The sequence below is a fragment of the Dermochelys coriacea genome, chromosome 1, assembly GCF_009764565.3.
Source record: "Dermochelys coriacea isolate rDerCor1 chromosome 1, rDerCor1.pri.v4, whole genome shotgun sequence".
Classification (NCBI taxonomy): Eukaryota; Metazoa; Chordata; order Testudines; family Dermochelyidae; genus Dermochelys; species Dermochelys coriacea.
In genome coordinates, this window is record NC_050068.2 from 54,798,528 (window position 1) to 54,814,073 (window position 15,546).

At 38.6% G+C, this 15,546-nt stretch overlaps 1 protein-coding gene across 1 annotated transcript in view; it reads right to left on the reverse strand.

The window, feature by feature from the left end:
- Positions 1-804: 804 nt before the first annotated feature.
- FOXO1 (forkhead box O1) overlaps positions 805-15,546 on the reverse strand; it is a 96,019-nt gene continuing 81,277 nt past the window's right edge. The window contains exons 2-3 of the mRNA XM_038399032.2: positions 5,160-6,516; positions 805-4,727 (exon numbers count right to left, since the gene is read on the reverse strand). Coding sequence (XP_038254960.1) covers positions 5,173-6,516 — 1,344 coding nt within the window. The 3' untranslated portion in view covers positions 805-4,727; positions 5,160-5,172. The remainder of the gene's footprint in view (positions 4,728-5,159; positions 6,517-15,546) is intronic.

A 15,546-nucleotide genomic window follows, 5' to 3' on the forward strand; every position in this document is an offset into this window, starting at 1 on the left:
GGTATTTTTTCCAGCGACTTGAATGGAAGCTGGATTTAGCCTTCTGTAATCCCTTTCTCTCTACCTCCTTTTGCAGGGCTCTGAGAAACTTGTTACTGGGTTTGTAGGGGGAAAGAGGCAGTTATTAGTTATCTAATAAAATTGGGAGTTAGTTCTGTTTGGAAACATAACCTAAACAAGAAGTAGGGTCAAATCTGACATTCTATTCATGGGAGTTGCCCCCTATTGATTATAACAAGACTATTTGCATAATAAATCAACCAATCTGGCCTATGAATTGCAGCTATTATGGGAGAAAAAGCATTACTGACCTGTGGGGGTGGGAAGGAATGAAAAGATGGAAATGAAGAGGAAGAGGAGGGAGAGAAAAGAGTAGGGAAAAACAGGGTCAATAGATTTTTAAATTCTTCAGCATGGAAATTTGAATAATTAAACATTTAAGCATAGCAGAGACTTGAAGCTGTTTACCTGGAACTATCATGTCCCAGGCTAATAAACTTGAGATCTTTGGCTTCAGAAAATTGCTTCAAACTCCTCCTCTTCGATTTCAGAGTTTATTCAGCCACCTGGGTTAAGCACCCTCAGATTATAATAATGTGCTCCATTTTTTCAAAAAAAGGTTCTGCAGACACCCCACTCACACCCCCTCCAAAACTTGTTCCCCTTCCCATATCTAATGACTTTAGGATCTAAATCTGTTACATGTGCTAATTTAAGAGTAATTCCTTCCTGGGGTTTTATTTAAGTTTTTGTTTCACATTTTCTAAATGTAATATATAAATTTCTAATACATTAATCACCATCTCATGTCATAGCAATTTTATTAAAAGCTTATACTTACAAATATGCATTCTGAAGGGATTTCAGGAATTTTTGCAATTTTCTCTGAACCAGGCTTGTTGAACCAATGGCAACAATGCTTGAGCTGTGTAAAGCGGCTTCCAGCAACAACGTATATCTACACAATATATCTTGTCAACCCAGGCATGGATTCTTCTTGTGTTTAGTCCCAAAGAGTTATAAACAAGTTAGTTTTATCACAATATGTTGTGATAAAATACTTAACACAGCCCTATTAAGTTACTGTACCTGATACTATTCCAATTCCAGAAGAAATTCCAAGAGATAATACACCTTACATGAAGTACTGGAAAAATCTGTTAGCTATTTTGCAGTTAGTGTTTGCTTATTAATATGGTATCATCTTGGTGAAATCCAAGACTTGGTACCATGAGGTATTTTTCCACATAAAATTGCTAATGCCAACAAGATTGTCCAAATGGGATCATCATTATTAAAAATATTAGGCAGTAAGGAATGTAATTACTACAGTGTTTGAATATGATAACTGCTAATCACAAGTAGAATCCTGGTACAAATCTCATTTCCAGTATATAAGAAAGGACACAAAACCTTTTAAACATAATTTATATACATTTATGGCTTTATACAACAGTAAAGGATTGTTCTTGTGTCTGTAGGTACATCAGGCACTTCTCTGAAAATATCCAAATATGAACTTTAATTCTGCGATGTTACTGAATAAGAGCAGTGGAACACAGAAGTGTTGTTACACCACCCATGAGTAAAATTAGCCATATTTACAAGCCATTCTCTGGTGATATTGCTGGTTTGTGGAACAACCCTCAAAAAGGAGGCAAGTTTTAATGCCAAGGTTTTTTGTTTGTTTGCATAAACCGACTGCATTTTTACGTAATGATTACAAAAAACATGACAACATCTTATCGAAAATCAGTTATAAATTAAGAATCCTAGCAATTTCATAATGAAAATATGAACTTCAAATCAGTAAAAAAATAAAAAAAGTACTAACATACATCCAGTGGTTTAACAAGTGCAAATTTTGTACTATTTTATAATTGGTCCAATTTTAAGTTCTCTTCTCTTCTTAGGGATGCTCTGTTGACTTAAGCCAATAATAAGCAGTACAACTTTTTCTTATACATGTAGGCAATTTGTCAGTTTATCAAAGCAGAACTTTCCAATTAATGCATCTATTATCTAAACATACATCATATAGCTATATTATGGAAACAATACATCTTTATATTTAAAATATCTGAACAGCTCTATAATACAATATACTTTTAATAACAGTACAAACCAGAGAAAAGTCAAAACCAAAGCTGCATAGGTAAGATCATCTGCACAATTCACAAAGCAATCATTTACAATAATTGTGACAAACTAATTTACTCCAAAAGTTCGGTACTTTTACTGAAAAGAATTTATTACTAGAGGTCACATAATGTTTGCTTTCATGACAACACACTACCCTTCATTAGATTTCACAGTATCCCACAGTTACAAGCAAAAATATTAAAAACTTTGACACACAAACGAAATAAAAAGAAAATGCAGAACCAAAATTCCCACCATCTATAAGTATCTATTCTGATAATGATCAAATGACTTCCTGCAGCCTATTTTAATTAAGGAACTGTTGCATTCAAGCTCATCATAGCTATAAAAGAAAATATTTGTAAGTTATACAGTAGCAATAAAATTATAAGAGGTAAATTGTTAAATGTAGAATGTTCAGCTCCTGCCCCAGAGGGTCAAGTTTCAAAGTGTCTCTCTTTTGGCACATAAAGGTCAAATAAGTATATGACTCAGTACTTCACTTACTCTAGTCAATTGCCATTGCAGAGCAAAAATTTTGCACATGCACCAAAAAGGAGGCTCTTTGGAAACTGGTCCCAGAGTCTTTTGCTCGTGCCATGGCCAAGAGCTGTGATCATATTTCAGATATTAATTTAATAGGGAAGTTATTAGACAAATGCAGGCTGTTTTAGTGATTTGCCAGCACTGAGCACACACTGTAATTAATATCATGGACTTTTTTATGTTGTGTTTTTTGTTAATCTTCACTCTCCTGGCACATCCCACAAATGATCCGGAGAATGACGATGGAGAAGATGGGAGCTAAATTGGGATTATAATCACTTTCCAGTTATGGATCACTTGAAAATAGTACAGCAGAAAAAATTTCCATCCCTGGGCCTATTGTAAAAATTGCAAATATTGTAAGTGCAGAATAAAAATCCTCAATTTTTTGGTTGATTTTTGTTTTTTTTTAAATAAACAATGTGCAGTAATCAATGGCAGGCAGGGAGGTTTACCTCCCCATTCATCCCTCAAAACACAATTCAACTATGTAAATACGGCAAATATTTACCAAGTAAAGGCCCAATCCTGTAAACCCTTCAATGGGCCCAATCACCTAAAAGTAAAGGTTTGCAGGACCAAAGCCTTAGTAACTAAAGCTATCCCTTCTCCCTAAAACTCGTGTTTATTTCACTAATCTTCCCCACCCCCAGAAATGGAGAACAAATATGTCCTTGCCCTGAAATGGTGTATATAATGGCATATAACTATCCCCCATGTAGTTTTATAGTAGCACTTTCAAGCCCCCTAAAATAGGGTCTGATAATAAAAATGCTGACAGACCCTAAAACTAATGCTAAATACAAATGGAAATTCTGTCATTAACTTTATTAAAATATGAACGTTCTTAAAACAAAGATCCTGCTTTTGAGTCCACAAACATTATGAGACCTCCATGAAATAAATACAACATGAAGCATTGTACAAGCATCTAACAATGAATACTTAACACTTCGTGGTAGTCAAGAGTTAAAACGGTAATAGGAGCTGATGAAGTTTCTAAAAATGCATATATAAAACCGATTAAATATTTCCTAAACATGGAACGGAAAGTGTCTGTCTATACACATCACTCTTCTGCCAAAAAATATGGGACAGAAATGTTTTGTATGCAAGGTACTCATTAAGCTTTTTTTTTCCTTTCTTTAATAGCACTCTAAGGTGCTAAGCAAATATATAAAAATGTTCACTTCATCCAGTTAAAATACTGTATAAATGAGGATTATGAATGCTGCCAGATTTTAGATTCTGTAAATTTTTTAAGTAGGCTATATAACAAAGTAAACTTTAATTATAAGAACAAAATAGCTTTATAACTATTCCAAATATTCTCTCAAGTCCAACAATACCATTCATTAATCTGGAAATCAGACCCACAAATATTTTTGCGTAAATTTACATAATAAAAAGATTGGTAACATACCAATTGGTATATAATCTATTGTTTGTTTTGAACATTGACTATTCAATGAGCTTATCTGGATCTTATTTACCAGGCCTCTGTTTTCTCAGATGAAATGTGTATCAATTTTAACAAATACAAGGCAGTTCATACAGCTGCAAAACAAAGTCCACAGTTATCTCAATTCATCAGTTCAACAGAACACGGGTAACTTCAATAAAAGTTAAACTTATTCAGGGCATGATACCACCACAGTATCACAAGAAGTTTATAGGGTTTTTTTTGGACCAAACAGATATTTTTTTAAAAAATAATTCTCCATCTACAGGTCATACTGTACAAAAACTGAAAGCACAACATGATGCAAAAGTATTTTCTGTGATTATATGGTGTAGTGAATTTGGCACTTCAGAGTAATGAAATTTCCAATGGCACAGTTCTTATCTACAGCAGCACATAACCTGCAAACACTGGGCAAACATCCTGTACAGGAAAAGTCTGTTTGCTGCCAATTTTGACAAAAGGAAAAAATGAGAACAGTTTTATCAAGAAAACTAAAAGAAGGGCGAAGGACATCTTTGGACTACTTTTCTCAGTTCCTGTTGTCAGACAAGTCTGAAGAGCTTTAAACTGTAGCCTAGGGAAAAAAAAAACAGAAAAAACACAATGAAACAAAATACAAAATTAATGTTCACAAAAAAGCAAAAGAGATAGAATATGTACTCCAAATAGCTCTAAGTCAGACAAGAATGAAAACTTCCACTTAAATTTTATTTATATATATAACAATAATTTTAATACTACTGGCTACATGTCCAAAACTACTACTCTACCTGTCCAAATAAATGCTAGAAGTCTGTATAAGGTGTCCTCATTGCATATGCATAAGTGTAATGTAATTTACAATCCATTAAAAAAAGCTAGCAAGTTAGACAACAAAGTGATGCTAGATGCAGACATATGATACAGAAAACTATTAAAGCTTTAAGCAATTCCAAATCTGTTAAAGCCTGTACTTTTCCTTTAAACTCATTTTCAGATTTTTTTTTTAAATAGTATGAGAATTTACCTTGCACTAACTCCTAGCCTGACACCCAGCTATGTGTGGTGGTCTTCACACTGTGTGGAAAACTTTGGTTAGGCAACACACTGTCAAAGTTAAAATCTAATGTTTCTCCATCCATAAGGTCATTACGAATAATTGACTCCATGTCACAGTCCAACCGTTCAATTAACATGTCATCTAAGTCACTGGGAAGCTTCTCCTGATGGAGAGAAACAATTCCCACTCTTCCATAGCCATTGCAACTGTTAACAGCAGCATAAGGGTTCATTGTATTCATATGCATTGGGTGACTCATAGGCACTTGCAATGAAGTTTTCACTGTGGACAAACGATTTAAACCTGAAGTATGTGACATGGCGTTCACTGTGTGTGACAAGGCACGACCATTAACTGCAACTGTTGGCTGATTACGTCCTTGGTGTGGGTGGGCGCTGGGAGTCATCATCTTGTTGTGGGATGGTTGATTACCATATGTTGACATCATTGAATCTGTGACCATCAGCACATTTTGGCCCAATACTCTACCACTAGGTTGAGAAACACCAGTATCTACTGATGCCAAGATATCATTGTGAGGAGGAGAATCAGAAGTTAGTAACTCCTTCAGGAGTCCTGCAGGACAGTTATATTGGCTGATCGTTCCATAGCTTGATTTACTGTCTTGAAGAGTTTGCATAGGCATCTGGGGCAAAGAGTTCATGCCAGCTTGAGCATATGTAAATTTTCGGTAGTCTGGATTTGGTGAACCTATACTTGTGGTTGGTGATGCAAATGAATAACCTGGTGTTTGCTGCATCATTGTCGCTGATGAAGACTGGGTCGATACGGTCAGTGATGTACTAGGTGACAAGAGGTTGAGATTATCCAAAAGATTCTCCATATTTTCAGAATTGCTCATCTCTGAAAGGCTGGGTAGAGTAGAAGCCATTTTGGTTGCTGATGAAGGATATACCATAGAGTGCACATCCCCATCTCCAAGGTCATCTTGTTCTGGTAAGATTGGAGAAAGTCTTCCACTAATTGTACTAGCATTAGAGCTAGTTCTAGGTCTAAAGGTACTCCAGTTATCAAAGTCATCATTACTGTGAGAGTTGGGGCTTGCAGGCCACTTTGAAAACTGTGATCCTGGGCTGTCTCCATTTCCTTCTTGGCCTGACTGAAGGGCTGCCTTTTTCTTGGCAGCTCTTCCTCTGCTTTTCGCAAACTTGCTGTTGTTGTCCATGGATGCTGCTCTTCTCCTAGGTGACTTTCCACTCTTTCCTCCTTCAGGGTTGAGCATCCACCAAGAACTTTTTCCTGTTCCCTCATTCTGCACCCTGATAAACTTGCTGTGCAGTGACAGGTTATGACGAATTGAATTCTGAAAAATAAAATATGGGATAAGAAAAGGGCCAGTTCTCTTTATCTCAACATGTAACATTTAAATAAGCAAGCCGTTCTGATGCTACTTGTGTGAAAGATGCTATAAAAATAACTATGACTGAATTACTGTACAAAACACAAAAAGCTTAACTGCTGTACCCAGTATCTTTTTTTAGAAAAGGAATATTTTGCTTAATACCATTAATGTAACCTATATTTCAAAAAACATTTTGTGCATCAAATCTCCTTATAAACATAACCAGGGGCACTACTAGCAGGTTCTGCTAGAAATCCTTATTTACATGATTTTAACTCCTTCACTGGAGAAAAGAAAAATCTTCATTTTTCATTTAATTTGAAAACTTAAGTGTAACGGTAAAGCTTGGAAGGGTGCTAATTTAGAAAGATATGTATTAGTTCAAAGCTGGCTTAAACAAGTTAGCTATGCTTTGTCATATAATTTATCATATGGTTTAACTGCATTAGACATGATAAAAAGAAGAAATTGGCATGTACCAGAGGCATCAATTTGAAACATGATAAGAGGACACTAAAACCAGAAAAATTCACTGAAGAACTGGTTCTCAACTTGAGTGTACGAGTCCCTGCTAATGTGTAGCCTGCATTTAGGCAATTTTATTAAACAAATTGATTCTTTTAACCCAGTACATGAGCAACAGTTTCATTTCTCTCTCTCTCTCTCTCTCTCTCTCATCACACATACTACCCTGCAGTAATATCACAGCTCCAGGAGGGTTACTTCTAAACAAAGAAGTTTTGAATAATTATACTTTTGTGACAAAATATTTATTAACACAACAAACAGTTTATTCACTGGTTCAAAAATTTACCCTTTATAAAAACTCCTAAATGCAGGCCTCATACGAGACTGGATTCATTACAATCAAGTTGTAAACTTATTTTTCTGTAATATTGCTTTATTTTAAATAAAACTCAAAAACTATTCTAAAACATGGGATTGCTGTAAGACAGCAACTACAGGGAAATCCAGAGTTTATTAATATCAATGTTGTTGATTGCACTTTAAAGCTAAAGCATGACCCAGCCTCAACACTACAATCATGTAAGCCCCGACCTGCAAACACACACAAGTAGTCCCCGTTGAACTCTCAGAGCCTATTCACATGCATAAGTAATTTCAGGATCAGGTCCCAAGTTAAACAGATAAAAATTGCAATTGCTAAACAATGAGGAAAGGGAAGACAAACAGCAGAGAGGAAACATGACTCATGGAGAGTTAAACTTCATCTTTAAAACCATCTTCTTCTCCTTGAACATTTTAGTATGTGAAATTAACCATTCTAATACCTCAAGGCACAGGAGTTAAAGGATGACTGTACCTCTGCAAAGAGAAGACACTGCTCATATCTTCACCAGAGCCACTGGAGCTTCTAGCCACCTTCTGAGACATGAATGGCTTCAGAAAAGCCACTGACCCCAGGAGATCCACAGCCAGCCAGAGAACACTCTGAAATCTTATGCCATTGATAAGCAATTTTGCATAGCCTAGCCCAAGGCCCCCATTCCTGCTGAAGGCAAGAAAGGGGCAGCGTGTCTGCCTAAATGTTCGTGGTATTATTCCTCAAGTACATGAGCCAAGATCGAAGGGGAACGAACCATCAGGCAGGAACCCAATAACTGAGGATCCCACATGAGGCATAGGGGACAGCATCCCCAAAACACCATCCTCATGCTAAGGCCATTTGGCAGCTGTACACTGATCGATGGAGGACGGACAAGTCTCCAGATGCACTTTCTCCAGTCCTGACCAACCTGGGGAGCTTTTTCCCCCTCCATATGCTGCTGCAGGGCCACAGCCTGTTGTTACAATTGTGGTCTACCCCAGTTGTGAGCTCAATAGTCAGAAACTGGGTGAACGCTCAAAATGTTATACTACCTACAACACTGAGTATTGACAGAAAGGGTATGAAGAGATGCAGAAAGACTGGATTAGTTCAAATTAGAGGGACTATCAGACCCAAGAATTGTCATGACTTTTAAACAGGAGAATGGAACTGGAAAGTGATGGATCAAAATTGGTGTGCTGGAAATTAGGCCTAACTGGTGGGCAAAATAAGATCTGAGAAAATAGCTTATTCTACCCATCACCCCCTTTTGAGGTACTTAAAGAGAGACTTTAGGGATTAAAATGGCAAAATGGACTCCTTGTGGATTCCTCAGGAAAGGCTGGCAGGCCTCTGCTTCACTCCAGAGACTGTGCCCGTCTCTAATGAGCCGCAAGGGTCATTTTGACACTCAGACCTCAGGATACCAACTGGAACACCTGACCACCACTGCTGGACCAGCGAGAACCATGGATTGATATATATAAGATTCTGCTCTGTCCTTCCTTCCCTTGTGTGTTCCTTTCTGTCCTCCTATCTTCTCTCTCCCTCAGCTTTTCAACTGCACCTGCATAATGGAATAAGATGGCCCATCCAGCCCTTCCCAGCCTGAGGAGGACTGGTGAAAGAGGAACCTGACCAGGGCAGCCAGATGTCAACCCACAGCAAGGAAGCAAGCAAGCAAGCCAGCCAGCCAGCCAGTTAGCCAGGGTCTAGAGCAAGAGCAGTCATGAGTGGCCTGACAGCTCAAAACATCTACCTGTGACTGACCGGCCACCTCAAGTCATGAGAACATCAACAAAAAGCCACAGTCCTCCATTATTACTATCTCTTCTTTCCCCCTTGTTTCTGGTTTGCCAAACGCAGGAAAAGAAACCACCAGTCACAGGGTCATCTCAACATTTTACAGCAGAACTAACCCTTTCTTCCCCACAAAGGATTATTTCACAAAATAAGAGACTAACCAATATCTTCTCTCTGAAAAAGGAACTTTTAATCACAAAGAATCACACTGAGTTATGCCAAACAACTTCATTTCCAAAATGCTTTATGTTTCATTTTTGATTCTCTCTCCGTCTCTCTCATGTATTCTAATCAATACAGTTCTAAATCCTGGTGTGACATTTCTAACACGTTTGCCATGGAACTAACCAGCTGAGGTCTATGCACTCAAAACCCTGAGACATTTAAAAGTGCTTAGTATTATACACTGACAGGGCCACGTTAACACCTTCGCCTCTTTGGGCCCACTTGTTCCTCTGAAATTAACACAACCACCCTTTCCTCAAAGCTACCATCACTCAGCTAATGAGTACATCTCACTGCCTGTAGCAACACCCAGATGGAAGAGGTTAGGTTGCTGACTTGGTTGAGACCAGAGAAGGCAACTAGATCATTGTCTTTCAACCATCTGAAGTCTCTCGCTGCTATGGGACCTGTCAGAGGACTCTCTTTGTGAGGAGGGGCTCTGCCACATGTGGAGATGAGCAAATATCGATGTTCCAGCTCTGCGACACCAATCTCTTTTTAGTCCAGCTCCTGGGGCCACAGAAAACAGTTTAAGGAGGGTGGCCTATTCTCTTGTTCTGTTTGAAGGAGAAAGACAGAAGTGAGCAAGAGTAGCAATACCTTCCTGACAATGGCTCTAGCAACTTGGGGCATCTCAAGAGGCACACTGTCCCTCTTTTTCCATGCAATGGGGGCAGAGGCAGATCTATACCCAGGTGGAGGAATAAAATGCTGCCAGCAAGTCAGCAGGCCCCTCTCCCACACTAGCTACTGAGATGCTTTCAGGGTCAGGTACACTGAAGATCTACAAGACTTCAAAACAAAGCTAAGAGTATCTGCCAAAGGCTCTGCTGCAAATGTGAGCTGCCTCACTGCTGCAGGGAATCTAGAAGAATTTTAGAAACAAAAAAAAGTTTAAAATTGTTTTTTTAAAAGGTAAAAAGTAATACAATTAAGAAATACATATCAATATTAATGCCAGAATTTCCACCCTCCATTGTGAAGGGGATGTTTTTGTTTGTTTGAAACAGGCTCTCTAATATGAAATAGTTAGAATGGGGATATGCCCTTCTTTGGCATACTACATCTTTCATCTCTGATTCGAGGATACGTACTCTAGTTAGAACAGTGGGGATCACCATTTTTTATTCTCGTATAAGGGCCTGACCCTGTTACGTGATAATACAGCCTGTCAATACTGTGCACCTCTTAACCATCATCATCTTTGCTGGGAATTTAGGGCTCTCAGTACCTTTCTGGACCCAGATCGAATGCCCTTCTCTTCCCCACACTTGGCATCTTAGCTACTGGCTATTAGCCAATGAGAGTCAAAACACAACTCCTGTGGAGGACCAAATGTCACTCTTTGGTCAACCATAAAGTTCACTGTTGTCCCTTCTACAGGCTGAACTCATTCCATCTGAAGCACTCGAGTGGCAGCAACTCAATGTTAAAAGAAAATTATTCTGCAAGGCTGTTGATTAAAAGCCTCCTGCACTAGTTCATTTTTATTGTATTTTGTAAACATGCTCCACCTTGGCACAGATTTAGTGTTTACTATAAAAAAATGCATCAAACACAAAACATTAGGCAATACAAATGCAGCAACATTTAACTCCTCCTTCCCTTAAAAAAAGTGTTAAATATTTAAGAAATTACTGAAATTCCTTAGTCATCAAAAATGTTATAAACGAGTATTATTGTACTGAGGACATTTGAGGTCACTCTTTGAGTAACAGAGCTGTCTCCTAACTTTGCCAACAATAAAAAAAATTTTCCTAACAGGAAAAAGTTTGCAGCACAGAGCTTGTTACATAAATTCCTGTTTTTCACACAGCCAGCAGGACATTAAAGAAGCTATGATTTACTAACTTGGAAAAAGTGTTGAAGAGGTAAATCTTGTGAAAATATGCACGGCTGTTAAATGATGTTGTGTCTACAGACCTTTGCCAGACACAAACATGACTGATAAAAGTATAGTTTCAGCAATGGAACTTGGCAGCAAGACGAGCAAGTGTGGTTGCAAGATTCAGAGGCATTCGTTTCTGAACCACCAGCCAAGTGCCTATGTATAGCTTTTTTGCTGCGGATCACTTAAAAACTGTTCTTTAAAATTTAATTTGAAGTCAACCCTTTAAACTTGATTTGAAAGACATGAAATACAAATTGTATTTAAACTGATTTTATGTGCGCAAGCCAAGAATGCCAGTTAAATTTCGAAGCATAGGAGCTGGAATTTTATCAAAAACTAATTACGAATATGGTAGGACTGCTGCCACCTGTGGGGTGGTCCTTGGGATTGATTTTATATCTGTGATCCTAAAAGAAAGTTAATGAAGTCTCCAATTCTATTTGACCTTTGGAAAAAAAAAAACTGGCTCTGCTGTATTTCAGTATAGGCTATGGTTTATGACTGCTTGCTATTATTTACTTATCTGAGAGTCAAAATGTACAACTGTAATTAACAAATACAGTACTGACTTTGTAATTAGCAAATAATATATAATCAAATTTAGGAGGACCCATGGAAGCTATTTGTTTCTGTCAATGCACAAATTTTTCAGCTATAAATTTACTTCGACTAGTCATAAAATGAGGTAAAAATCTCTGCCACCCCTTTTCCCTGTGACACAGTGTCTTCAGCTGCTAATATACTGAATTTAAGGCAAGGATATAGATGTATTAAAAAACAAGCAATCCAAAATTAATTGGCAGATACCTGAAAACTATACCTTTCTTCATTTTCCAGACTTCTCTAAAGGGAGAATACCTTTTTTTTGGGGGGGAAGGGGGTAAGATTTCACATTGTTTACAAAGTAAATTGTTCTCCGAAGTCATATTTTTGGTTAACTGTATGGAGCAAGGGACATTTGAGAAAACATCTCCAGTGCAGTATATCCAGATTAATAAATATGGACAAGAGAAATATGTACAATTAGGTTGGTTTTATTTTCTTCATACCGAAAGATGATGCAGACATAGGACTGAAAAGTAGGAAAGATAGGTAACTTACCCTACAATAACTATGGTTCTTCAAGATGTTGTCAATGTGCACCCCACTATAGCCATGCATGCACCTCATGTGCATCAGATTGAAGTGTTTTGAATAGCACTGCCAGTTAGAGCTGTGCATGCACCCTCTGCCTCCTCATGATATCTTACAAGTCCATAACTGGTAGGGCAGAAACCTCACAAATTGTTCCAGGAGATGAAGTTTTTGGTTGCGCTGGAACAATTTTTATAGTGATTGTGCTGAGAGCCATTGAACCAAATTGTAAACCCTGCATATGATGGAAACCACTTCAAGTCAGGGGGTGCTGCCACCATCACCTCAGTTCTCTCAACTGTCAGTGGCCTGGCCTGGCCAGGAATGTCGCTGGGGAGAGTGTTCTCTTCCTGTTCCTAGAGTGTACTGGAGATCGGCTGCTAGAAGAATGTGAAGGGCAAACCCCAATACATCCTGTAGGGCCCCAGCAACATGCCATAAGGATGGGGCAGACTTGTTAGATATTAGCTAGTCAACGCCATTCCTGATGGGGCAGCAGCAGGCCCCTGAGGGAGAGTCCGCTGGACTTTCAGTGGTGTCACTATAGATCTCAGATAAGAGGGTTCTTTGCTCAAAAGGATGCGAGTACATATGCCCTGGTGATGGAGGGAAAGAGTAGATCTCCTCTTGAGGAGGCACTAAGGTGCTCTCAGTACCAGGATCTTCATTGGTACCAGTAAGTGCCTCTGTATCAAAATACAATCCTGGTTCTTGTAGGGGCACATCAAATAGCCGTGGTTCAGGTGCAAGCGTTGATGTTGCATCCTTTGATCACTGTTACTGTGGTTGGTATTGGAGGCATTTTTCCTGTCCTGCAGACCACTATGCATCACCAGCTCTCCATGCCACCTGGGGCTTAGTGGTTCTCTCTCGTGAGGCCTTAAGAAGATTGACCACATGTGAAGGCACTGAGCGACACCTGAACTCTTTGCCTCTGTGTTCACCTCTTGGTGCTGGACTTCAGTAGCGGAGTGGTCAGCATCTGCTTTGGTGCTGGTGTTGTCTTATCTGCTGTTGGATTCTGCTTTGGTGCTGGTATCAGTGCTAATGCTTGTCTTCGGTGTCAGTTTGCCAAGTTGGAAACTGCACAAAGCTGGTTTGTCCAGTATCAGGCCTCTGGTGACTCTCTTCTCCACGTGAAGAAACCTCACAAATTGTTCCAGGAGATGAAGTTTTTGGTAGCGCTGGAACAATTTTTATAGTGATTGTGCTGAGAGCCATTGAACCAAATAGTAAACCCTGCATATGATGGAAACCACTTCAAGTCAGGGGGTGCTGCCACCATCACCCCTAGTTCCAGCAACCTTGTATCAACCTCACATCTTGCGACTTACACGTTCTCACTGTGAACAACAGGCATACTGAGCATCTACTCATTATATGGGACTCTCCTAGACAAAAAAGGCATCTGCTGAGCTCATTTTTCAGTGGGATTAATCTGTCACAGGAAGGCAGGGCTTGGAGCCCACATGCTTACGATTTGCCATGTTGAGGTGTCTTACACAGAAAGTCTTATGGAAGAGTGAGGGAGCCTGACAACCTAATTTTTAGTCCAGACAGATCAAATTCATTCGCAGCAGTTCTTCACAGATGAAATGAAAGAGTTTTGAAGGAGTTTGTGAAGATGTAGTTGAGGCTACAGACTAGCAGGTTGGACACTTGCTGGCCTCTGTGTCGCTGCCATGGTTAGTAAGAAGGAACTGAGGGTCACAGCTGCCCTGCCCGTTAGGCCCTCCCACAGAAGCAAAAGGAGGCAGAGAGCGCATGAACACCCCCAATAGACATTGCTCTTCCAAAGACTGATCTCGCATGCACATACAGCGGGATCCACATCGACATTCTACGAAGAGCTTCAGATTTCTAATTCCACATCTGCCACTAACTCACTGGGGGGCATTAGGCAGGTAACATAGAAACCTCTATCTCCAGTTTTCCAATTTGTAAAACTGGGTCGATAACATCCTATTTGCCTCACAGGGGGTGAGGAAAGGATCAATGCAAACGCTCTAGAACTGTAAAACGTTATATAAGCGTCAAGTATTACACACATGCAAATACAGAGAAAGGAACAGTAATGCACCCATTCCAAACTCATGCTGATATAACCCCCACTATCATGTCACACTTGCGTATTTCTATTTCTAATGGGGACAAAGCCACTCGCGATGTATGTAGATCATCTAAATGAGTGCAAATTAAACCTTTATAACTACTGTTTGTATAAAAACGATTCCCAGCTTCATGCTTGAGTGTAATATGAATATATTGTACACTATGTACATGAATACTTGCTAATATATCGTTTTACTTTTAATGGGAATAAATTTGTGAGGGAGGAAATGTAACATAGGACAATCAGAATTATTTGTGGTGAAAAGCACAGTAATGATCGCCAGAGACATTTGTGAGATATAGAAAGGCGGTCCCTCCACTAAAAAATTCAGCCTACATTAAGATTTAAAATTAAATTTTGTGCACAGCTTTATAACAACTACCATCAATACAACTACATGGGGAAAATACCAACAAATACTACAGTGTGGTGACTGTTGAAGATTCAGTTAAAGGAAATTAATCTTTGATTGGATGCAGTATCTGAACTGGATACTTTATATAAACAATAGACTTTGCTTAGAATTGAGATTCATAAAATACTGAACTAGGATATAAATAAAAACAGACTACAAAAGATTGAGATTTGCAGATTAGCTGTGAAGGATGACATATATTAATAAAGTAGCAGAATAATGATCCAGTGCCAGAATCCCTAGAAATCATTTAAAAATATTATTCCACAACTATAAAGGGTGTGGCTTTTTTGTTTTGTTTTTCCAGACAGCAGGAATGATTACAATCACTCAGACAAAAATGTTAATCACTAATTTCCTGTTTAACAGACAGCCTATTTCACCTTTGCCACACTCTCCAGTTACACCCAAGTCATCACAAATAGAGAGTGTGGCACTGTTTACAGAAAACTTTTTTTTTTTAAGATAGCTTAACTGAAGTGTTTTAGCTCCAATTAATATGCAGAAGTTCTCATGTGAACTAAATATATCAATTCTATTTGACAACAGAGGACTCTTAAAATACTATAAACACCCTCCCA